At 40.7% G+C, this 25031-nt stretch overlaps 1 protein-coding gene across 2 annotated transcripts in view; it reads left to right on the top strand.

Moving 5' to 3' along the window:
• The window catches only part of LOC116939052 (transmembrane protein 132D-like), a 586990-nt gene that overhangs the window by 367883 nt on the left and 194076 nt on the right, over nt 1-25031 (top strand). For both annotated transcript variants that reach the window (XM_076061542.1, XM_032946936.2), the window contains exon 3: nt 653-799. In XM_076061542.1, coding sequence (XP_075917657.1) covers nt 653-799 — 147 coding nt within the window. The remainder of the gene's footprint in view (nt 1-652; nt 800-25031) is intronic.

Below are 25031 nucleotides of genomic sequence, written 5' to 3'. Positions count from 1 at the left end.
CTCCTCCAGCAGGCGAGGCTATTTTGTCTGGGTCACGTAGCCCACATGCCCAGCCACCACAATACCAAGCAGTTTTTTGTTGGCTGGATAGAGGGGGATAAATGGGAATTGCATAGGTTAGAGAAGGAATGGGCTGATGTAGTACATGAGGGTGTGAAATTGAATTGACTTGCCGATAACTGATACCAGCGGTGTCAACATCGATTTCTGTGGAGGAGGCTACTGGACAGTTGGAGTCAGTTGCCCTCCAACAACAATGGAGAGCAGAGGAGTAACGCTCACACAACGAGCAGAGCGCCGAGCAGCTAAAACACATGGAAGTGGCACAGTGGGGAAAACAGGTGGTGCATGTTAGTGATCTGAGTCAGTCAACCCATAACACCTGGATATGTCCCGTGATCTCCTGTCAGCGAGCCTTTGATGTTTCACGTGGCCTCAAATTGCACATAGCCTTGCACGTCATCACCGCTTAGTGGCAAATGGTGACTGTTGTTGTTACATACAGTCATGAGTCAAGGTGGACCTTCCTTGATGTAAGATCTGTGGTGATATCACCGCATCTTCTTGGCAAATTGCAGATGTTGTTATGCTTGCCATCTTTTTGCGTCTTTGTGATTCTATAAGCGTAACGCTTTAAATATTTTTGTCGCAGGGTAAAATGCAAGAGAGGCATATCGTTCATTGGTGTCCTGCCCAGCGAAACCAATGTTTTTGACATTAACACTGAAATCAACAATGGAGAGAAGTTTTCGACTGCCACACTGCAGATCACCCTGAAAAGTGGAGCTACACGAGACGGGTGAGTGTTTCCAATCGGAATTAATCAACCACGTGAATGAATGTAAACCGTATGGACAACTCTGTATTTCGGCTATAAGAAATGCAGTTTATTAATATCCCATTTATCAAGCAGGTTCTTTCATGATTTACGCTTCTGGGTGGTTATGAGTTCATTACCATGAATGACAATGAAATGAAAAACACTATCTCTTCTAATATTAACAATTATTGTATCCCTTTCATCCCACTAATATTATTGCAATTGTTATCCATTATTCATATTGTATGCGGGACATTAAAACATTTATAATGATGTTTTTGTGTTAAGATGCGTGCCCTTTATTCGAGTAAATTATTGTAACTGAAGGAAACTACAAAAATCAATTGTAATGGTCTCTTCTTGATGATTCTTCTTTTTACTCAAGAACAATAACTCGGGCATTAGTAAAGTGGTTACTTTTTCCATGCACAATTTGCCGTTATGCCTTTCCAATTCATTTGAAACTTCCCTTTATTAATTTCGCAATCTTAAATGTTTCCTCAATACCACACAAGGTGGAGTGCTTTACATTATCTGCCTTTAAGAAACTTCTATAATTGACTTAAGTGAACATTTTGTACAATTATATACACACACATTTACTTGCTTGGGACTTAACATTTTACCATTTAGTGCTGTAGATGAAGCACATGACACGCAATCCCAAGGAGGAATGTTAATATCCTATGAATAAAATTACATATTTTTCTGTAGGGAAAGTCAATGGTGGTTACGCTGTGAAGAAACTTAGTTAGCTCTTGGGGTTGTGGAATTTCCACCTACAAAAACTAGCACCGCCCCAAAGTTCGTTTGAGCACACAACAGTTCGATTTGGCTTTTTGACTCGCTTTGCTAAACCCTGTTTGTCTGGTATGCTTCTCTCTCTGTGTCCCCTGTTGTATCTGTGTCAGTTCCCCCTACTTGGGTGTCTGTATATACATCTGAGGTTATGTGTCTCCCCTCTCTCATAATTTAGCTCTTCTGTACCTGATGATGGCTGCTTGTGTTGCAACCGAAACGTCGTTCGCTATTATGTTATTTTATTATTTCTTATTTATACGCGACTTTACCGAAAAAACCAAAGAGTAATCCCTGCAGTCACGAAAGCTTCAAATCAAGTCCAAGCTGAATATTGCTATTGTTCAAATTATACCTGTTCCCATTGCTATTTTGTAGAGTAATTGAGCACATGAAAGCACCCAGTAATCTGAATTATTGTATATTTTCTCTAAATATTACTGCAGTGTTTATTTTTAACCAACGAGTAAAGAATTGTAACATTGAAACCATAAATACAGTTGACTGTATTATTAATAAATATCCCACTTAATGTGTGTTGCCATGAATGATATGACAAGTCAAAAGAGCTCGGTTTGCACATTTGTTTAATCAGAGTGGAGTCAATCCCTGGTTAAATCCTTTTTTTTTTGCTGAGCGAGCGAAACATTGTCACGCCAATTGAGGCTGCATCTCCAGCAGGGTATTCGTCGGGTTTTTTTTAGATCACAGAAGTATTTAGTTAACATAATAAGGAATTTATTTTACGATCAAATAATATTGAGGCAAGTTTTGTCAGAGTTTAAAGAGAAATCCTCTAATTTCTGGTTGCTGCATGCAACTGCCATCTAATAAAGGTAATGCATTTCTATGACAACATCCACACCATATATTATCTGGATGGATTGAAAACAACCTCAAAGTCACAGATACATTAAACCCTGAATACTAGGCCTCCTTAGATAACTACTCGATGAAATTATCATGTCAATTGATACTATTTTACATACGTATGGATAATAGTAACCAGCGAGCACAAACAAATTACTTCGTGCATGCATGCAGAGCGTCCGTTGATTGTGTTTTGTTTTCGCTTGCAGTTTCTTGCTAGTTATGATTCCTCACAAAATGGACAATTGGTTAAAATATTGATATTCATTAGTCATAACGTTTATTTCTCAGAACCTTGTCAGGTCAGGCAAGGGGGCACTCGGTTGAAATAAAATTCAACACGGGGGTGAAATAGCCCAAAAAGTTTGAGAACCACTGCTGTAATGGTTAGCACACTGTCACTCCGGTTCAATCTACTGGTGCAGCAGTTGAAACAATGGGTGAGTTTTTTTTATTTATTTCCCCGCGTTTATCCACCCAGCAGAGCACATAGGAGGTAGACGACACTTAGTCGATCGGCAGGCAACGTGTGTTGGGGATAAAGGGCGGGTACTCCCACCTCTTCAACTCGTCAGCCTGGAGAAGTGGGCGAGAATACCTTGTAGATAAGGTCTCTAGAGCTCCCTCTATTTGATATACCAGCAGTGGCTTGAAAAAGTTAATTCAATGCTGTACCTTTACCTTTGCTTTCCTTCACTACAATTACTGTTGTAGTGTAGTCGTGAATTTTGTGTAACTAATTAAGAGCCTACCTACAGACTGTTACTTTAAAGGAAGCCCTGGATTTGTTAAACAAAACTGCACATTCCAAAGTGAAGCAAATTTAGCGCATACATTTATTTTACATATACAGTGACTAATACACAACAAAGAAACATTCAATGATAAAAACCCATTTTACTATTTAAAAACACGTATTCTTTCATTATATTTTAATAGCAATACATTGTTTTTAATATTGTATAATAATTATATTTACATTTCTTGCATTCGTATTCATATTTCCTTCATGACACACACAACATTTTCATAAAGGTCATGGTTCACTTCTGTAGGATTATGCTCTCCTGGTGAGGGAGGAACAGCTGCCCTTAGTGGAGGAGTTTAAGTACCTCGGGATCTCTTTCGCCAGTGATGGTATGTTGGAGTGGGAGATCGGCCGGCGGATCAGTAAAGTGTCCGCAGTCTTGCGGGCACCGTATCATTCCTTGGTAGTGAAGCGGGAGATGAGCTCTCGAACAAAGCTCTCAGTTTACAGGTCGATCTAGGTTCCCACCCTCACCTATGATCATGAGCTTTGGGCAATGACCGAAAGGATGAGATCCTGGGTACAAGGGGCCGAAATAAGGATTCTCCACAGGGTTGCTGTGCTCACTCTCCGTGATTGGGTGAGGAACTCGGTAATCCGGGAGAGCATCAGAGTCAATCTCAAGGGTGGAAAAAGCCCGACTATTTTTTTGCAAATTTTATTGGGTTATTCGTTTTATTGAAAAAAAACGATTTTGTAAAAAAAAAGCATGGTTTTAATCTGGCAAGTCAAGTTGTCGTCAATTGGCGCCAGAGTCATCGGATTCGCTGTCCTCTTCGATCATCTCAACCGCACCGTCCAAGAAGGCGGGAATGTTGCTCTTTAATGAAGACGAGCTTCTCCACCGACTTCACACTCAGGTTGTTCCTCAGCTCAGAGTGAACAAAGGCCGTGGTGGAGAAGCTCCTCTCGGATGCGGCACTGGACGTGACAATGCTGTACAGCTTGACGGCGATTTTTTGCAGCTCAGGCCACTCACTGACATTGGACAGCCATCGGCGTCTTGTGACCTTTGACCATAATCTTGTAGCGGGACGTGTTGTTTGTCTCTCTTTGGTGGGGGCTATAATTATAGAGATTAACTGGCAATAAACCGAATAAAACCGGATTTTTCACCATCTGAGATGATCGGGTTATTTATTAATACCATGAAAACCCGATAGAAAAAAACCCGATGTTGCCAGCCTTGCTCAATCTGCTGCTCCTCCACATCTAGAGGAGCTAGTTGAGGTGGTTCGGGCACCAGGTAAGGATGCCCCCTGGTAGACTCCCCCTGGAACTCTACCGAGCACGTCCCATTGGGCGAAGACCTCGGGGCCGGCCCAGGACACGCTGGTGGGACTGTCGCTTGGCTAGACTGGGAACGCCTGGGAATTCCCCAGGAAGAGCTAGAGTCAGTCGCCAGGGAAAGGGAGCTCTGACCCTACTCAACATGATGCCGCCGCGACCCTCACCAGGACAAGCGGATTGAGAAACAAACGAACGAACATTTGAAAATCTTAATATGCGGTCGTTATCACCTTGTTTTAGTTTTTCCATAAACTGTCAAATGTGAAATGCATTCACACACAATATTGGATTTTAAAAACCCTTAACAAATATATTATAGAATTGTAAGAACAGAAGAATTATCTAGAAAATATGCTAATGCTTGTAAATTCTGGGAACATCAAAACCTCTGAGCACTCCATAGTTAATAAAGAATTAAAGCTTTCGTGACTGCATAAATTACTCATTGGTTTTTTTAGTAAAGTCACGTATGTAGAAATACCGTAAAATTATATTAAAATAAATCAATCACGACGTTTCGACTGCAACGCAAGCGATCTTCATCAGGTGTAAAAAACAAATCACGGAGGTAAATACAACAAGAAGATGAGAGACGAGAATTCAACAAACCTTAGAAAAAATATGTGATGCACAACCAGTCAGGCCAACAACACAGTTAGACACTTACCTGGTGGACCACGAATTTCAGAAGAGTGTTAAATTTCGTGTTCAACCTCTGGATTGAACATACCAGCATAGACAGAGTGAACAAATACGAGGTACAAGTCAGCAGAAATACGTATACAGAGACACCAAGAGGCAAGGAGAGGAAAGATGGACAGAGAAGCAATGAAAAAAAAACACTCTTCTGAAATTCGTGGTCCACCAGGTAAGTGTTTAACTGTGTTGTTGGCCTGACTGGTTGTGCATCACACATTTTTTCTTAAGTTTGTTGAATTCTCGTCTCTCATCTTCTTGTTGCATTTACCTCCGTGATTTGTTTTTTTACACCTGATGAAGATCGCTTGTGTTGCGGTCGAAACGTCGTGATTGATTTATTTTAATATAATTTTATGGTATTTCTACATACGTGACTTTACCGAAAAACCAATGGGCACTCCATAGTTATTTGAATTTTGTTAAACTACAATTAATTTAACAACGACAGTACACTTCATAGTAAAATATAATTTCTAATTGGAGATAATATTGGACATATAACGCACATCTTAAGAAATGTAAATTATTTGACTTCAAATGCGTATAAATAAGACGCATGATACGAATCCCTTGGGAGCAGTTGTGCACATATGTGCGCAATAGATCTTACAATCATGCTTTATAAGCCATGGCTATTCATCCTATTTACAGTATTTAGAGGTATAAACATTTCCGTTCACTTCTAATTGTTAAATGCAGTGCATTTCGTAAGTACAAGGGCTCTTAATTGCCTTTGGTATTATTCTTTCATTATTGACCTATTCTATGAAAGTTATCAGAATCAGAATCTTTTTTTCGACTGGAGGAATCCAATGAGCTATGAAGCTCTTTTTTCACAGATGTCCAGTATGGGGAGGTGAGAAATTTATCATCATCCCTCTGCAGTCGATAAAATAGTTACCACTTTTCAGGGAAGCCCACGATAATTTTCTTGCGGTATACTTGTCCCTGTCATATGAATGTGGAATTTCCACAACTGGGCTGTAAAAAGTAGATGAGCACGACATCAATGCTCATTTAATGAGAAAATCACTTTGACTAAATTAACTGCATCAACGATTGGGAAGCATATATCTCTGTGCCAGGTCAATTCATTAAGATGTTTTGTTTTTGGTTCAGCATAGCAGGTAATTTATGTATTTAATGTATTTTTGCGAGCAGTTAAACTCCATATGTGAAATAACTTTTTCTTCTGTGGTCCTCGAGCCAAGTATAATAGAATGGTACATATCTGGCTCACTGGGAACTGAGATATGGACATATGTGTAAAAGGTCGGATTTGTGAACATATATAGCAATTGACACACCGTAGGTTGTTGGAATTTTTTTTAACACAAATTGCAAAAAAAATGGGGGAGGGGGGGATACTTTACTGTGTCGTAGAAGTACGTTAATCCACGGGAGATTAACAATATACTCTTGTGTGAAAAGGTCAAATTTGTGATAATATTTAGAAAATGAAAGTAACACTGCAGATTATGCACTGGGTTTGGGAGGTTAATTGATCAGGGCAAATATGTGACATTTGGTTATATGACAATATACCGTACTATACTGGTAGTTCCCAACACCACCATTTGTTTAATAGCAAACATAATATCTAGTCCAAAGTATTCTATTTTACTCAGCTACACAAACATATAAAGCCCAGAGTCAGTGTTACGGATAGTCATGTAATTAGTCTGCATTGAGTGCCATTCTGGATCCACTCCTCCAAATCATTGTTTTTAGATAGCACCAAAGCAAGTGAAGATATACTCTATAATAATTTGGACCAATATGTATATTTAAAGACGTAAAAAACATATGTGGCACATGGCAAAACTAAATTGCCAGTGATACTTTGAGAGTGTTTCTTTGGCTGTGTTGTATATTTATAAAAAAATAAATGTACTCAATACCTGCTGAGCCTTCTGTTGAATTCATGAGCTTGGCATAAGGTGAAAATGGTGCATTCAATACACTGATAGGTACCCACAATGAGTCACAGCAAGAGATGGGCACTCTGAACCAAGGAGGAATGCAAACATTGAGCGGGAGTGGAGATATTCACATTGATCACCGGTAGATGGATGCGGTGGCATTGACCACATGCGGTGATTTGTGCATTAAATGCACGAAGACATTTGTGCAATGAGCTCAAGCTGAGACGTGTGCAGTTGTGTGTACTAATCACAAGTAGCGACTGCAGCTGTGCATGAGCTGGTATAGAAGTGGACAGCTGGGCACCAAGCAGCAACGAGATGACCGTGCCAGGGATTGCACCATTAATAGGCCAGCTGTGGCCTTCACAAGCAAGCTAACTCGCACGAGGACCCGGTACGCACATGCAGTCTGAATGATCTTCGAAACCTACAGCCAAAAAGGTTCTTCTATTTGTGGCAGGCCCACACTTTATAATAGGAGCTTCCATTAACACAATTCATAGATGATGCAATAATTCCCCATTAGCAGTCCCATTTGCGGCTCCCTAAGCCATTAGGCCACTCCTGCTGGGTAAGGCAGGCTAGCAAGGGGATATAGTATGACAAATGTACAAAAGGCAGTCTCCAAATAGGATTATTCTGCAGGCTTTTTCAGACTGTGAGCAAGTGTGCGTATGCTATTGACAAGGACCTTTTATGTGGGTCCATTCGGATGATGACATGATGACATTTGCAGACAAGTGCCATTCTTATATCCCCTGATCGTAAACAACAACGAAAAACCTACCCGTTGTGAAAGGTCACTTAGATTGCCAAATACTTTTTTTTTAATTGCAACATTTCTATTTGTCTGGCACACCAGTCATCGCTGAAAAAAATATTCTGTCGTTTTGTGCTCGTGAGCACAGAATAGCCATTTGCCACATTGTGTAGGTGTCCGCACTTGTCCTGTGCAGCTCTTCAATGCGCTTCTGGATTGCACCGTGTATTGTTTGGTGCGATGTCCGGCGTTTTACTCCGTGTGCTTGGAGTTTCTTCAGTGGAGTGAAACGTTGGGACATCGTGCTGAACAGCATGCGGCACAATCCAAAAACACACCGGAGAGATATAGTTTGCCATTTTATAGTTATCAACTTTATTTTTTCTCGGAAATTATGCAATTGTTGATTAGCATGTGCATTAAATGAGGTATGTATGGAAAAAAATGCATGGAGACTAGAATCATTGCCTCATACCTTATAAATCACTGCTCGTAAAGGAGAGGCTGCGTTTATAACAACATTGAAGCACATTGCGTATTGTTGCATGCTACAAAGAGGTGAACAGGTGTATATGACTCAGCAGGTCACAGTAAAATTACAAATTGTATATGTTGTACATCTCGGTCGTTCGTCATTATTCATTTGTTTAACAATTCAGATATTGTGATAATGCAGTGCTGCATGATTTCTGCTTTGCAACATGTGGGGTTTTAAAATGTTTAGTGACAGCACCAGTATGCATATATGTCTCAGTATATCATTATCCATAAATGTGTTATGTGCACTTATGTTAGTATGCATTATGTAAGCTTTATAATATACTCGCTTATATACCTGGCATTGCCCGGGCCAAAAAAATATTCAAAACTACTCTTAAAAATCTAACAGCAGTGCGTACTGACTGTGGTGATACCTGCTATGATTACAGCAGTGCATACTCTGGTGGTACCTGCTATCACTACAGTAGTACATGCTGACTCTATAGCAGTATTTATCGACTCTATAGCACAAAGTACTCTATAGCACAAAGTACTCACCTGACAGAGTGGCGTGGTGAGGCCTAGTCCCATGCAGAGTCTCCGTCCTCGCCTAGATTGTCCAGACGGCCGAGGTGGCACTTTGGCAGGCTGGGGCTGGGCTGCTACCCCTGACCCCCCCCCCTCCCAAGGCACGATCTCCCTGACCGCTCTGCAGTAATATCTATGGTCTATAGTGGTAGCATCTACCGACTGTAAAGCAGTAATAACTGCATGCATCGGGGTGGGGGGAAATGAAATTGAAGAATTTACCTGAGCTTTTTGTGTATTTTTATAGCATTTTTAACGTGAAAGAAAATGTCCCCCTCACTCCCACTGAAGGCGTGCAAATTGGCACGGGCCGTCTCCCCCACCAAAGGCGCGTGAGTTGGTATAGTCTTGCACGCGTCATAAATAAGTACAGAAAGAAAAAGGAAGCGCACAAAAAATCACACTAAATCGCCAATTAAACCAATTTAAAATTTGACGGATGTGAAAAAGGAATATCACTTTCTCACGGCAGGGCTTACGGCATGCTACCTGGCTATTTTTATTTAACGTAAGCCCCACGGTTGGAGAGCAAAATCTTTGGCAAGCGCGTGAACACATACAAACTCGCACACAAACCCTGCCACAAACCCACAGAGAAATTTTGACTTTTATATATATAGAAGATAGTACATATTTTCCGGACTAACATATGGCAAAGGCCTACTGACCTTTTGACACACAGTATGTGCCATACCAGGGTAGCAGGGCCTGAACTTTATTCCTGGCTGATACCTTCCATGAATTGTATTCAGTCAAGGCACTGCACTCTCCGTCATATTCGAGTAAATCCGATAGAATAGCCGAGTAATTATCATCGTCATTATCGATACACTACTGGCTGAAGGCCTTCCACAGGCGTCGCTATCTCTCACGTTCTTGCAATACAAGAAGTCGTCCAGCTGCTGCAGATTGGCTGACTTTGTCACTTTCAGTAGTATTCCCTCCTTTAGGCGCCATTCCAACCTAGTCTCGACCATCGGCCATTATCCCTTTCAGCAAAGTGTATGGCCTAAGCTCACCTTTATTAATAGTCAATTTGAAGTCATTGTGTTCACTCATCTATTTTGTCCTCTCCTCTCTTTGTAATTTCATTCCAAGCATACATTTTTCCATGATAGTTTTTTTTTTGCAATTATCAGCTATTGTTCATTCTAGATTTGAAGTTTTCGTGACTGCTGGGATCCATATTCTTTGGTTCTTTCGGTAAAGTCACGTAGGTATAAAATATAAAATAGATTTGTGATTTAATTTATTTTATATTTTCTACCTACGCGACTTTACTGAAAGAACCAAAGAGTATAGCTATTGTTCAATTTTATTTCTCAGTGCTCCTCTTTCTGAACCATATGGCAGAGCACCTACACTCACATTACACGGTTGCGAATGTAACCAAATACATATTAGAGTCAGCCAAGGTGATATGTTTTCACTAAAGTTACTCACCAATACATGATCAAAAGTTTCCCAAGCATTTCATTGGAGAAATAAAGCCGCACTTATAGATATATATTTTTTAATCATCTCGAAAATGCTGATGAAATAGACATTATAACAACTCATGGTCAAAATAACAACAGGAATTGATAGATCACATTAATAAAGAAAGCTGTAAAGTTGGGCTCAAGATAAATATGAGAAAAACTAAAGTTACGCAAGTCTTTTGGAGGGACACAATGGAAAAACATCAGAGTGTCTGTACCTAGGGCATTTATTTAAGGCAGATGATAGAAATGCTGAAATCACGAGGTAGATAGGAGCATATTGGATTGCTTTCAGAAAACTGAACTTAATAATGAAAACAATACACCAATGTGCCTAAAGAAGAAAGTTTTAATGAGTTTATGTTGCCGGCTATGACATAACTACCATATATTGTTTTATTCACAGTACATTATTAATCACTAACCAGCGTGCATGTTACAAAGCCGTGTTATCTTCAGCACGGGTCTTGCAGCCTGGAGAGAAATGCCAGCATATAAACTATGAGATGACAGCATGTGGACGACAGAGATGTGGTGTGCAGTGGAATACCAATACAGCAACTCGCAATCTGCAGAGTGACACCGCCGTGGCAATATCTCCCACTCTCTCCAGCCCTCATGCCATGCCTTCCATTCACACAACAATTTGTTCTGTCACCTCTATTAGACACATACATTTAATCTGAAACACTGTTTTGAAAGGTACGGAAATTTAGGGCACATCTGTGACATACTTTACAGGACATCATGTATGTATGTATGTTGAACTTGTTTAGCACCGTACATAGACGACTGCACTCATCATAATTCGACTTTGTTTCCATTGGCACAACAGAGCTGTGCCGAGGCCATGCCAAGCCAGCCTTGCATGGCTCAAGAAACAGGGCTTGTTTTTCTACTGCAGAAGCTGAGCCATGCCACTGACATCACGTGTAATGAATGAGTCAAGACACATGTCTATGATGTGGTGATGCACACACTGGCACACAAACTGATATACACACTCTCACACACACACACATGCTTCTTCAGTGCCTCAAGCTTCAGATGCTACTTTATTGATCTTCTTCAGATGGGATGATTTCAGGTGTATTGAATGTCATTATCCCCACGCTTGTTCTAGCTTGTCCCTCAGCTAGATTTGGATGTCTGTCAGGCCACCATAGGACTGTTTGGTTCCAGCTCGGCCGAGCTAATTTCCAGTGGAAAACCAATGGGGCCATGATTACCCCTTGTTGGCTTGGCTCAATATAAAACTTTGGGTTAAGGCACGTAATGATTTGGCCAAATTTTCATAAAAGATCCTCACTACCAGACATATTTGTTGTCACGTGTCTGATGCATAAATTATTAAGCTCACCAGGAAGTTGAACTATTCTCACAACCAAATTTGTAAATTAAATTTGTCTTGAAACTACACCAAGCATCTTCAGGATTAGATTCAGGGAGTCCGAATAAAAAACAAGTAGTTATTCCGATTTTCTGGTCGTGGGAATCCGCACGAACAATGCTTCAGCTTAACGATGAGCTGAAACAAAAAATAATTGTCACGTTAAATATTTGCACACCTCTTCTTTGGTTCTTTCGGTAAAGTCACGTAGAATGAGAATAAAATTATAAATTAATATAATAAAATAACACGATAAAATTCTCACGACGTTTCGGCCACAACACAAGTGGCCTTCTTCAGGTGAAAGGAACAGACCTGTCGGGACGACAGAGCTTCAATGAACGTTGTTAAGAATCGTAGCGTCTTTTAAGCTGGTTTAGAGAAGTGAGGCACCTTGACAAAGGGGTTTACATATCAAACAGGATAATTTAGCATTGAAATAGCTGAGTGATTAGCTTGTGACTGGTCACAGAAATGGCTTTGTTAAAGTCAAAGCCTACACATCCACAGAGGCACCTAGTACAAATCAAACAGGAGAATTTAGCATTGAAATAGCTGAGTGATTAGCTTGTGACTGGTCACAGAAATGGCTATGTTAAAGTCAAAGCCTACACATCCACAGAGGCACTTAGTATAAATCAAACAGGAGAATTTAGCATTTAAATAACTGAGGGATTAGCTTATGACTGGTCATAGAAATAGCTATGTTAAAGTCAAAGCCTACACATCTACAGAGGCACCTAGTACATGGACGCCAAATGGGCTGCAACAACTCGACTATCATATATTAAACCGATGTGAAAAAAACCTAAGTCTAAATTACATCAATATAATACATGTACTCAATATATTCTTCAATAAGCTAAGCTATTAACAGTAACTTGGTATACACTACACTATATAATGAATACCATATAGTAAACCAATACAAACTAAAATATAAACTACCTCCATGTTATCAATAAACTCATTATATTCTCCAATCAGCTAAGCTACCAACAATAAGTCGTTATATATCACAATGCTATATGGCGAAAAAATGGGTGGATTCTTACCCTCAACTTTAGCACTACGGATAGCTACGAGCCCCGTTCAGACGGACGAGTTCATCCATGGTCGGAACGGAGGAGGGGGAGAGAGACAGCTGCGAGGCGCTGTTATACTCCATGGTGTAAACCATACCATTAACCGTGGTGTGAGAGGTATTAAGAGTCAATGCCAGCGAAAGAGCTGCGGTCTGAAGGTCATCGTAAAATACAATTAATTAAGAACCGAAATGGTTTAAAACATCTTTCCAATGTTCTTAGCTCTTTCGGTAAAGTCAGGTTGAAGGGAAACAATAACACAATAAAATATATGTAAAACAACGTGACTTTACCGAAAGAGCTAAGAATATGAATTACTGCAGTCACGAAAGCTTTAAATCAAAATCTTTCCAATGGTTATTAAGCCAGAATCCATCTTCTCGGTTGAAATTGTCTCTCATTAAACCATCATGTCTCCTTTTAATTAAGACATCCAAAAAGGGTAGTTTGCCATCTTATTCGACCTCCATGGTAAATCTGATGGCTGGGTGTATGGAATTGATGTGGTCGCGGAATTGGTCTAGAGCAGGCTGGCCATGTGGCCAGATGACAAAAGTGTCATCCACGTACCTCTTCCATAAGGTCGGGCGTAGAGTGGCAGTCTGGATGGCGTCAGTTTCAAATTTTTCCATGAATACGTTGGCTACAACCGGAGATAGGGGGGGAGCCCATTGGGGTGCCCTCAGTTTGTTTGTAGAAAGTTCCATTCCAGGTGAAGTATGTATTTATTAAGCAATGTCTCACCAGCGGGGGTACATCAGTATGCAGTCCTTGATGAACCAGGTCTTCAATGATAGCGATGGTGTCAGGTACCGGGACTTTTGTGAACAAGGACACCACATCAAAACTGACAAGCAGGTCGTCTGGGGACAGGGAAATGCCTTTGATTGTCGATACTAGGTGAGTAGAATTTAGTACCGCAGAGGTGGTTTTTCCAGTGAAAGGTCGCAGTATATCAGCAAGAAAACGTGCCAGTTTATAGGTGGGGGAGTTGATAGTAGAGACGATGGGACGAAGGGGTGTATCTTCTTTGTGTATCTTTGGAAGGCCATATAATTCTAACAAGATCATCACAAGTTCGACCTCCCTAATCGACCCAAATAAACGTCCCTCCCTAAAACCTTCTGCTGCAAGATCCCTTAGATTCTATGGTCTTCCCAAGATTCATAAAGAAGGCACCCCACTACGACCCATCGTATCCACGATCAACTCCCCTACCTATAGACTAGCCCGTTTTCTGTCAGATACCTTGCTGCCTTTCACTGGCAAGACCTCCTCAGCAGTACTTAACTCAGCCCAATTGGTCTCTATGGTCAAAGATGTTGTACTGTCCCCTGACGATATCCTTGTCAGCTTCGATGTGGTCTCTTTGTTCACCAAGGTCCCAGTACCTGATACCATTGAAATAATTTAAAATTTGGTCCAACATGGACTAGACCCCGATACACCTGCACTGGTTAGGCACTGCCTCAACAATACCTACTTTACTTGGAATGGCTCCTTCTACAAACAAAATGAGGGTACCCCCATGGAATCCCCCTTGTCACCAGTGATAGCCAATATTTCCATGGAGAAATTTGAATCAGACGCCATCCGGACTTCCACCCTCAGACTTTCCCTGTGGAAGAGATATGTGGATGACACTTTCATCATTTGGCCACATGGCCTCCCAGCTCTGAACCTTTTCCTACACCACATCAATTCCAGACATCCCGCCATCAAATTCACCATGGAAGTGGAGAAAGATGGCAAGCTACCATTCTTAGATGTTCTGTTTGAGAGGAGACCTGATGGCTCATTGGGGCATTCTGTCTACAGGAAACCAACCCACACAGATTCCTACTTGAAACCTGATTCCCACCACCACTCAGCCCAAAAGAATGCTCTCATCAAAACTTTATACCATAGGGCTCATTGCATTTCGGACCAACACCACCTGACCAGTGAATTAAAACATGTACACCTGGCCCTCAAAAGGAATGGATACTCTGACCGTACCATCCGCCAAGCTGTTTCTCCCTCCATACAGAAACAACCACTTGATACTCCGGTCAAAACCATCACACTACCATATATAGCAGGCGTTACTAAAAATATTTCCAAAATTCTAAACAAACACAAGATCCAGGTCCGGTTCAATACAGTACACAAAATTCGTGATCTAATCCCATCCGTGAAGGATGTCATTCCTGACTTACAGTACCCCGGGGTTTACAAATTGCGTTGTACCTGCGGTGATTGCTATATCGGAGAGACAAAGCGACATGTCTCTGACCGAATTCGCGAGCACAAATCAGATTTGAAACACGGCAAAACGAATTCTTCTGCCGTAGCTGATCATTGTTACAACGCTGTGGGTGATCACGATATAATTTTCTCCGATACCAAGGTTCTTTGCAAACCCACGGGTTTTTATCAGAGATTTGTTCACGAGGCAATTCAGATCTACAAACACAGACACAATTTCAACCGAGAAGATGGTTTCAAATTAAGCAACCATTGGAAATATGTTCTAAATCGAACCAAACATTAAACTAATTTTCAATGGTACAGTATATTTTTCAAGTAGTGGTACCCCAAACTTTGGCAGCTCTTAAATTCCCTTTTCATACCATCAATAGGTAAACTCCCCCTCCCCCCCCCCCACGCGCCAACCGGCATGTGCACCCGCATGTACAACACCTCTATGCTAAGTCGGCCAATCAAATGCTAATTTTTATGCTCATTCCTTTGTCAAGGCACTTTGTTTCCTCGCACACAGCTTAAAGGTCGCGGTCTGAGCGTGGCTGTGTTTCACTCCAGCGCTGTCCTCGAGACAGCCTGATCCCTTCACCTGATGAAGGCCGCTTGTGTTGTGGCCGAAACGTCGTGATTTTTGTTGTTTTGTTTTTTACCTACGTGACTTTACCGAATAGAACCAAACAGTATAGGCCATATAATCTTGGTGGTCTGGCAGCAGAGGGTTTCAACGAGAACTGTTTGGTCTGATCAATTAATGCTGTTGAATCAGAGATGATTTTGTTCGATTTGGTAACCAGGCTGTTGGTGAGATCTCTTTTTATTTTTGTATAGCTGCCATCGTTGAGTAGTTCTTGAATTTTGTTGTTATATTCTGTTTTGTCCATGATGACAGTGGCATTGCCCTTGTCTGCTGAGAGGACGACAATATCATCTCTCTTTTTCAATTGAGATAATTAAAAGCGTTCATCTTTGCTGATGTTGCTAGGTGGCAACTTAGCGCTTTTGAGGGTTGCAGCGATTTCAGATCTTGCTACGTCTGCAGAGATGTGACTCAAGCCCTTGAGCGCAATGTCGACATGGGCAATGATATCATTAACCAGTATGTGTCTCGGTGTGGCAGCAAAGTTTAGACCTTTAGCTAAAACGGATTTCTTTTTATTCTCATAAGTTAACTTTAAGGGTGGCAGAAAGATAAAGTTAATTTCAGTGGCAATTGGTATTTTACAGTAATTTAGCACACACATGAGTACTAAAAGCTGTACGGCTCACAGTTGAACACACTCACATATACTTCGTGATACATCCATAAAAAAACATTTTTAATATTTTTTCTTGTTAAAAAACACTAATTAGCTTATTATTTTACATTATATGCTTTAGGGAGCTGCATTAGAAACCGGTTTATTCTAAAATGTGAGTTAGTTTTGCTTTACATATCTTTCATAAGAAGTAAAAGGAAAATACCATTTAAATGATCCTACAATCCTGCCTTTAATATCTGGCCCTCTCGGAAGGAATTATCTGGAGGTTTTAACTATGCACAGATTCCGATTCAGAATAACTTGAAACACTAAGGAAGTGTGTTATTTATGCAGTGTGATGTTACTTATCGATTAAAATGCCTTATTGGTAAATAATAGTACAATGCTTTGTATTATTTCCCTGTGAGATTATATAACACTTTTATGAGTGGTCAATATTGCGTTAAATGTGAATTTAATTCACACATTTCAACGAATGTGGTCTGTTTGGTGTTAGTCACATTATTATTACCGCTGGTTTGGGTGTCACTACACTTAAACACGACTGTAAATTAATGAAATTGGGTATTCATTAACTTCTTATTTTAGTCCAACATTTAGAGAGACATGGGGACCTGTGTTTTTGCATATTGTAGTAAAATCTGATGCAATAATAAAGCTGGTGTTCACTGCAGAATAATTATCTGGCCCATAATACCTACTTTCCTCTGACGATTCAGAGGAGAAGAGAAGTCTTGAACTTTGATCTTTCGACCTGAATTTCCAGTAATCCTTGGCATGGAGGTATGGTCATGAACCGTTCTTGCAATACAATTTCAGGCTTGTTCAAACAGTTCTGTGTTGGCGGTCAAGAACTGAAGTGGTTCAGATAAAAATATGAGCATAAAAGATTTTTGGAGCAGTGTCACCACGAGCTTTGACCTGTCGATCTGAAAACCAATATCGGTGAAAATATTGTGGTTGAGCATCAACCCTTCAACATGTTGTTAAAATGAGCATTCTGAGATATTGCAGGTTACACATAGCTGGGCAGAATCAAAAGTTAGACCTTACAGGATTAAATACAATATAATAAAATTTCATGAAGTTATAGAAATAATATGATTGTTGCATTGCCAAAAAAATTATAGGAAACATTTTACTGGTAGGAACGAAGTTGTAAACTGAGTGTACCAGCCTGCAATAGATTAATGTGTCCGTCCGTCCGTCCCCTTTCAATACTTTAACGAAGTGAAATCTCGTGCTGTTGGGGTCTAAAAATAAAATTGCGCAAAATTCCAATGTTCCTACCAGCCCACCCTGCAGGGACCTGTTTGTTATGTAAACATCCTTGGTAAATGTGTCTTCTGTACTCATAGCATAAGATTGACTTAGACAAATATGCATGTTTTTACATCCAGCAGATATGAGGAAACATATATTGCATGTTTAATTCTCTCTTTGGGTCAATGTGCACTTTGCTGGTAAAGCACACTATTCAAAACACTGTTTTAATGAACTTTTGAAGAGTGGTAGTGTAGCTATTAGATCCGTTGCTATTAATTCATACCCCTCTCTCTCTTCCAACATATCTCAACTCTGCAGGACAGAACTCAAAAATAAGATGACATGACCCAAATACTTCCCTCCCTCTCAATGCAATCCTGAATTCATTTCAGAATGCACTTGCTGTTTTCAAGATCCTTCATGAACTCACCACTAAATAACATTCCTCACTCATCTCACCCTACTCTCCTCCACGGACTGTCTGCCCATGCAACTAAGGCGTTTTATTCAAGCCCTCCAGTCAATTTTCACTCAGTGGAAGGTCGCTTGTTATGCTATGCTTCTCTCAGTCTGGAATTTCCTTACCCCACCAATCCATGCCAATTACTCTCTACCATGTTGATTAGGCCTAGGCTCAAGACCATTCTTTTAACTCTGCCCCTGACTGACTCTATCTCTCTAGAATGGATATGCCAAATGTTTATATGCAGCTTATTGAGACCGGGTCACATTTAAATGCTATATAAATCAAAAAATCTAAATTGTGTGAACCTAGAGTTCTTACCTTGGCTCATGTCAGTGGCGAATAATATTAGAAGCAGAATCATAATCTTTATTTATGCTGGAGGAATCCAATGAGCTACAAAGCGAAATGGAGGTTTGAAACTGGTTCTGCGCCCCCCACTTCACCAAGCCACACTGACCTGCATGGTAATTACGCACAAAGTGATTGCCACAAATGAACCACAATACCTTGCTGATCTCGTCAAGGAGCATACATCATCAGTCAAACTCCAATCATCCTCGCAGCGGCTTTTGGCTAACCTTCGAACACAGATGGTCACTGCATCGTGTGCTTTCAAATGTGCTTCTGTGGACGTCTGGAACGTTCTTCCTTCAAATGTTGGGAAGCCACTAGAGCTATACAAGTTAAAATATAGATTGAAAACTCATTACCTGACAACTGCTTTTTGTGTTTGGTTTGTTGTCCTTCCCTCAAGTTTGGCAAGGTATGATGCTTCAAACAGAGTCCACACATGTTATGTAGCAATGATCGATACAAGGAGACACCCTGTTATTTCCCAGTGATTCTTAACATAGCTTCCTCCTACAGATACCCTGTCACTGTCATGTCCAATGAAGCCAAAGTTGCGAGCGACAGATGCTGTTTCAGCATCAAAAGAGGGCTGATGAATGTGAATTTCACAAACGGTTGTCCTTAAGGATAAGGATACAACCTTAACTCAGGATAGAGATAACATCCTAGCATTAGTAGATACATATTATTGGTTCTTTCGGTAAAGTCACGTAGAAGAAAATATAAAACAATAAAATTCTCACGACTTTTCGACTGAAACACAAGCAATCATCATCAGGTGTGACAACCACAGCAAGAAGATTTGAAAAAAGTGGCGGTTTTTTAACGTTAGCACCACGGAGAGCGATTTGACAGTTATTCAGTTGGACGAGTCCATCTATGTTCGGAAAAGAGGAGGGGGGAGACGAAAATAATGGATGCAGTCTGAAAGCCACCGTAAGCGTGAACAATCAATTAAGACCCGAAATGGTTTATCAAATACTTCCAATGATTGCTAAGCCAGAATCCATCTTCTCGGTTGAAATTGTCTCTGTGTTTGTATATGTGGATAGCCTCATGAACGAATCTCTCATGGTAGCCAGATGGCTTGCAACGAACCTCTGTCTTGGAGAAGTCAATGTCATGTGATATAAAAAACCACCACTTTTTTCAAATTTTCTCGCTGTGGTTTTCACACCTGATGATGATTGCTTGTGTTGCAGTCGAAACGTCGTGATAATTGTATTGTTTTATATTTTTATTATTTTATTGTTTCCCTTCTACGTGACTTTACCGAAAGAACCAACAATATGAATCCCTGCAGTCACGAAAGCTTTAAATTAAAATTAGTAGATAAAGTTTATACGGATTTGTGTAGACATATGTATGTATACCAGGAGTCAAACCATTAATCAAATGAAGTTCCAGATGTCGCACTGATGATATAAACTCTGATGGAATAACTGGACATCATGAAAAAAATTGGGATAACAAAATTATCAATCATGAAATTTTGCCTCAGTCACTGTTTAAAAAGGGTATAAAAAAACTGTCTTGAAAAAGTACAGACCTGCTATCACACATATATCAATTGTTCACGAATCCCAATGTGTACACAATAATGGAAAATGTAGAGACCAACTGACCACATGAGCAAGCAAGGTTTAAGAAAGATTTCTCTACCATTGTCCACGTAAGAACTGTCATTCACATTCTGGAAAGTACTGGTGAATTTCAATTACCAATGTGCCTAGCCACTGTGTAGACAGAATTTGAAGGCATTATACTGGGTTAAAAATTATAGAGTCGTTCAAACCCCTCACAAAGTAAGCCGTAAATAAATATTAAAACTAATGAAGTTGTGAAGATGGAACACCTATGCTAAAATTACGTGAATTTTTTTTCAAATACATCTTACAAGGGGGGTCGAACAAGGTGATGCGCTCACAGCAGAATGATTCACAGTGACATTAGAAGTCATATTCCGATCATTTGATTAGAGAGAGATGTAAATGCAAATGGAGAAAGTTAGCAACCATTGCATAGCTTTTCGACAATATGGTCATTATAACAAAACTTGGAATGAAACATGTTTAGAATTACACTCAGAGACAGAAAGCAAAACATGTGGATTTAGAAAAAATGATGCACTTTCCAGACATTGGATTGACCATTGGGAAAAGGAAGTTGTTTGGGAAGGACACGTTGCTTGAATGGAAGAGGCCCATAAACTAATCATGGAATGGTAGCCAAAGCAGGGGACGTACCTGAGAGGACATCCACCTTGGAAATGGAACGATAAAATTACCTCGTGTGCTCGTGTCAATTGCATTTTTACATCTTATGACTGAGATATAGCATTGTCTTGAGGAGGCCTTCATCCAGCAGTGAATCGATGGCGGTGCTACCCTAATAAACATTAGATGTTTATTAGGGTAGCAATTTTATATTGTTGAGAAAAATATGTATCTCTTTTTTATCAGGATATACATTATGGCAGTGGCTAGGTGGCTCCAGGTGGATAATGCCCATGTCAATGTACTAAGCTGGGCCCCTTGAGATTCTGGGTTCAAGCCTCAAAGTAAACAAGCGAAAAATGAGCTTTGGCTCTTTGCTGTGGAAGGGTTCTCATGTGCACCGAGTTTGACGGCCTCAGCCCAATTCACGGATGACCACACAAATAAAAACTGTCTGAAAATTGGTGTTCACATTTGATTTGGCTGTAGTTGGGTCTTAGGGAGTATGAACAGCTATAGGTTCAGAGTGGTGATTGTTTTGTGGAATAAATGAGGCCGCCTCTCAGATATGGGGTGACTGCTAATGGGATTTCAATGGTTATCGAATGAAACCCCAATATATCTTGTTTTTTTTTTCATTAAGCTCTCTTTGAATATTGCAAACTGCTCATTATGGACAACATGGAATGCGAAGTGATGAGGACATGTGTCTGCTCAGCATCAGTGTTGACCAATTGCGCTCAGCACCTGGTCAAAATCTATAACAGGTATAGGGATGTAATTTATCGCTTCTGCATTTTTCCAGTTATTGAACACTAACCACCTTGCGACCACATTATTACAAAAATGTTTGTGGGAAATTAAAATAATCAGTCTAAAATATTGAAATCCTTACGCATTTTGTTCGTAACCTATTTTTCTTGTTAATTCAACATCCGTCGTAATGTTAGATACTTAATTAATTACTGAGGCCAGATTCGGAGCAAAAATAATTAAAGGCAATAAATGTAGGATGGGGTACTTTTTGAAAAATGCTATTGAATAATGAAGCACAACATACCAATCTTATGGAATGCCAAGCAAAGGGAAAAAAAATACTTGTAATGCACTGCACAGTATTGGGTCACTCTCGAAGAGGAGGGATTACGCAGAGGTACGATGAACCACATACGAGCAGGAAGGCAGCCAAGTGGTGAACAAATTACAACAATTGCCACAAGCTCTGCAGCCTTCCGTCTATTAAGATGTTTATACATGTGTGAGGAAACAAGCTCCCAGAGAAATCCGCTGCATGCGAGGGGGTAACAGTCTATCCAATACAGCTGGAAGATAAGGAGAATAGTCCACACTCTGCTGTACAGCCGTCTCCTGCTAAGCCAGAGTATGGCACCTCCACACCTATAAGAAAGGTGTTTTTAAATCACTGTGCGATCCACCAACGCATGCTCCCTCCACAGTGGTGGATTACAGGCGTGCACCCCCACGACTGCCCAGCAGACTACCATGGAGAAACTGATGGCATTGTTAATTTGCAGGAGTAAGACAGATTTTGGCATTGCAGGACCATGAGGAATGTTGATAGCATGGAGAGGCTTTCATCCAGCAGTGGATAGAAAGTAGCTGACGATAATGATGACTGATGGTTTACGTAATACACAGCCTAATGTCGAGGCTGTGTGTTATGGAACTACAAAAAAAAAAGCTAAAGTGGCAGCCACGTAGGTTTAGGCTCATTGACATGGCATCCTCGACTCGTGCCGTGGCCATGCTGGAGTCCTTTCCCCTGTGTTCGTATTCACGAGGCGAGGCGGGGCACTGATGCCCACCCACGTCATTACGTGCGTACATGGCGAAATCCACGCTTCATTTTTGCGCGGAGGGGAATTTTACAGCGGTCGTGGCAGTGCACCATTCCGCAGCGGCGAACTGGGATTAGAGGCATGCATTGGCAAATGTTTTATTCGCAGGAGTTGATATCAAATGATGCGTCCTCACAAATGTGTTTGGACGATTGTAAATCTTGCGTCTGTATTGGGGTGGAATGGTGGTGCCTCGTTTAGGGCAATCAGTTGTGAACCCAGCCACCTGATTTCAATTCCCAGCTGCGGCTAACATTCGGGGCGAGTGATATCTGAACCGGACCTTGGTCCTCCCTTTATCAACCTGTACCGAATCACGTGGTAAAGTATGGTCAGTATTCCTCATGACTAACATACCGTGTGGGGAGTCCTTAATATAGCAGTGGATTGTTAAAGGGCTATAAAAAGAGAATTAATTAAAGATGTTGTTAAAAGTAATTTTTTTTCCCTTCTACTTCGTGAAAATAACAACGTAATGATTCTGTCATTTTCGCACAATATGTGTGCAATTTATTGTATTTCTTGATTCAAGGACAGCATTTCTGGGCTCAGTATTTCAACGTCATCTTAAACATAGCCACGGTATCTGCCAGAGAATGCCTCGCAGGAGCAAGACAATTCGTATTCGCAATAGGCCTGCAATACAAAACCACCGGTGCGCGTACAAACAATGTGTAACTTGCAAGACCGATCCATCAATCAATAACCTCGCTATGCTTGACACTGACATTTAATGGAGGGGAGCACAAGTACAACGAATCATTTCAGCACGCAAGCAGATCGCTGCGATCCACATTTAATGTCGCCAAGTGGGTGGCGTGATATTATTTCACAAGTCCAAGCTGTTTGTAGGAAATGTGTTTTACATATAGTTTTGCCCTCGACTATTGTCGTCATAAAGAACAGCTCGTGGAAATGAACGAATCAGATTGTATTGCGGTTTTTGTTTCATTTCATGTGCCACCTCCATGGTCAATTCCCTACCTTGTAGTATATTATATGCTTCCAAATGTTTAGTCAGTAACGAACCTCGCTCTGCATATCAATCCGCACAAATTGAACGTTGGCTGCTGGAGGTAGTGTTGTCAGGCATAAACATTTCAATGAACACCATCAGAAAATTCACTTATTTGTATTGGCTTTGTGGTAAATCACATGCTCTTTTAAAAAAAAAAAACATATCTCAAGTTTATCCCCGATTTTTTTTTATATTCCACAGCTGAATTAGCATGTCGTTCGAGCTTTGATGTCCCGTTCAACCTTTCCTATTGAAGAGATGCACACGCAAAACAAATCCGAAATCGTGTTATCTTTGTAAAGCGACCGATTATTTGAAGTGCGCAGTGTTGCAAATTTGAGGACTTGCTTGTGAAAAGGAGGATGCGCTACTCAAAATCGCTCGTGCAACTTGTGCAAGAGGGAAATAGCTGTTGCTCCCTGTGAGGTTTACAGTAATCACTCAAACTTTCTCGACATCTTCCATCTCAAAACATAATGCCAGCAGCCCTTGAACAATTGGCAAAACATTCAACACTCCCATGCCAGTGCCCCTCCTCTCTAGCCATAGATTGACTGCTGTTGACGTCTCACGAAGCGGTATTAATTTTATTGGCCCTGAAAGGTAAGGTACAGTGAGGGAAAAAAGTATTTGATCCCCTGCTGATTTTGTACGTTTGCCCACTGACAAAGAAATGATTAGTCTATTATTTTAATGGTAGGTTTATTTGAACAGTGAGAGACAGAATAACAACAAAAAAATCCAGAAAAACGCATATCAAAAATTTTATAAATTGATTTGCATTTGAATGAGGGAAATAAGTATTTGAACCCGCTGCAAAACATGACTTAGTACTTGGTGGCAAAACCCTTGTTGGCAATCACAGAGGTCAGACGTTTCTTGTAGTTGGCCACCAGGTTTGCACACATCTCAGGAGGGATTTTGTCCCACTCCTCTTTGCAGATCTTCTCCAAGTCATTAAGGTTTCGAGGCTGACGTTTGGCAACTCGAACCTTCAGCTCCCTCCACAGATTTTCTATGGGATTAAGGTCTGGAGACTGGCTAGGCCACTCCAGAACTTTAATGTGCTTCTTCTTGTGCCACTCCTTTGTTGCCTTGGCCGTGTGTTTTGGGTCATTGTCATGCTGGAATACCCATCCACGACCCATTTTCAATGCCCTGGCTGAGGGAAGGAGGTTCTCACCCAATATTTGACGGAATATGGTCCCGTCCATCGTCCTTTGATGCGGTGAAGTTGTCCTGTCCCCTTAGCAGAAAAACACCCCCAAAGCATAATGTTTCCACCTCCATGTTTGACGGTGGGGATGGTATTCTTGGGGTCATAGGCAGCATTCCTCCTCCTCCAAACACGGCGAGTT

This window comes from Petromyzon marinus, chromosome 5 (assembly GCF_048934315.1).
Source record: "Petromyzon marinus isolate PM22_M1 ecotype Great Lakes invasive population chromosome 5, UKy_Petmar_22M1.pri1.0, whole genome shotgun sequence".
Classification (NCBI taxonomy): Eukaryota; Metazoa; Chordata; class Hyperoartia; order Petromyzontiformes; family Petromyzontidae; genus Petromyzon; species Petromyzon marinus.
This window is presented reverse-complemented; position numbering and strand designations above follow the sequence as displayed.